Below are 1,071 nucleotides of genomic sequence, written 5' to 3' on the forward strand. Positions count from 1 at the left end.
TTATTCCTTATGTGTCTGTATATTCCGTTTTGGATTGCATGTATGTATGTCTGTGTACTTCTGTGTGTGTCTGTGTCTGTGTGTTGGTAGTTGTTTTGTGTGTGCATTGCAGGTGTGCCGTTCCATGTGTGGTCCCATGCGTGTGCGTGTTTGGGTTTAAACCCTTGTTAGTGTGTAAGTGTGCACACGGGGCCCTCTGGCTTGCGTGAGTAATTAATGTACAAGGAGTGAACTGAGCTTGTGTATGCTGGGGCCTTGATTGGCACCTTGCATCTCTTCAGAGCGTGTCTCGCCTGTTCCAGCTGTGCATGACAGGAACCTGTCTTTCTGATTCATTAATCAAACTCAATGAGCCCCACAAGAGCCCCGCTCGTTGCATGCACTAAACTCTCTATGTTTTCCTGTCACTTTGATCGGGGCAAAAAAGATCCGTTGTGAAAACCCCAGGACTCTCTTCACTCTCCTTTCTTGATTCACAAAAGCCATAATTACTTTAATCACATGATCTTAAACCTGGCAGCCAGCACTGAGATAAGGCGAAACTACATCCAACTCTTTCATCTCTCGTCAAGCTGCGCCTGGCTGCACTACCTGTTCCGTTCCTGTAGGCTGTAGCCGACGCCAACGCTTTTCCCTGCTCCCCTCCAGATTTCCCATGTGACCCATGACCTCTCTCTTCCCCGCTCCCTTCCAGATTTTCCACATGACCTACGACCTGGCCAGCGCGGTGATGCGGATCTTCAACCTGATCGGGATGATGCTGCTGCTGTGCCACTGGGACGGCTGCCTGCAGTTCCTGGTGCCCATGCTGCAGGACTTCCCCTCTGACTGCTGGGTGTCCCTCAACAAGATGGTGGTACGTACGCTTGGAATCCCTGCTCCGTCTCCCACGATAAAATATCCAACAGTGGAAGCTTACGACAGAAAGGACGTTGGCCCTCGTCTGAGTCACCGTAGTATTTGTTTACAGAGTTTGAGGACGGCAAATATTGTGAAACATCGACACATAGGATAATAGTTACTTTGCAACTGGTTTCATATATTCAATATTTGTTTTGCTTTTTGGGTTAT

The 1,071-nt window shown here is 48.6% G+C and overlaps 1 protein-coding gene across 1 annotated transcript in view; it reads left to right on the plus strand.

Annotated features, from left to right (window-relative positions):
- The window catches only part of LOC132463106 (potassium/sodium hyperpolarization-activated cyclic nucleotide-gated channel 2-like), a 19,892-nt gene that overhangs the window by 6,599 nt on the left and 12,222 nt on the right, over positions 1–1,071 (plus strand). The window contains exon 4 of the mRNA XM_060059046.1: positions 695–931. Within this exon, the coding sequence (XP_059915029.1) occupies positions 695–931 (237 nt within the window). The remainder of the gene's footprint in view (positions 1–694; positions 932–1,071) is intronic.

The sequence above is a fragment of the Gadus macrocephalus genome, chromosome 8 (assembly GCF_031168955.1).
Source record: "Gadus macrocephalus chromosome 8, ASM3116895v1".
Taxonomy (NCBI): domain Eukaryota; kingdom Metazoa; phylum Chordata; class Actinopteri; order Gadiformes; family Gadidae; genus Gadus; species Gadus macrocephalus.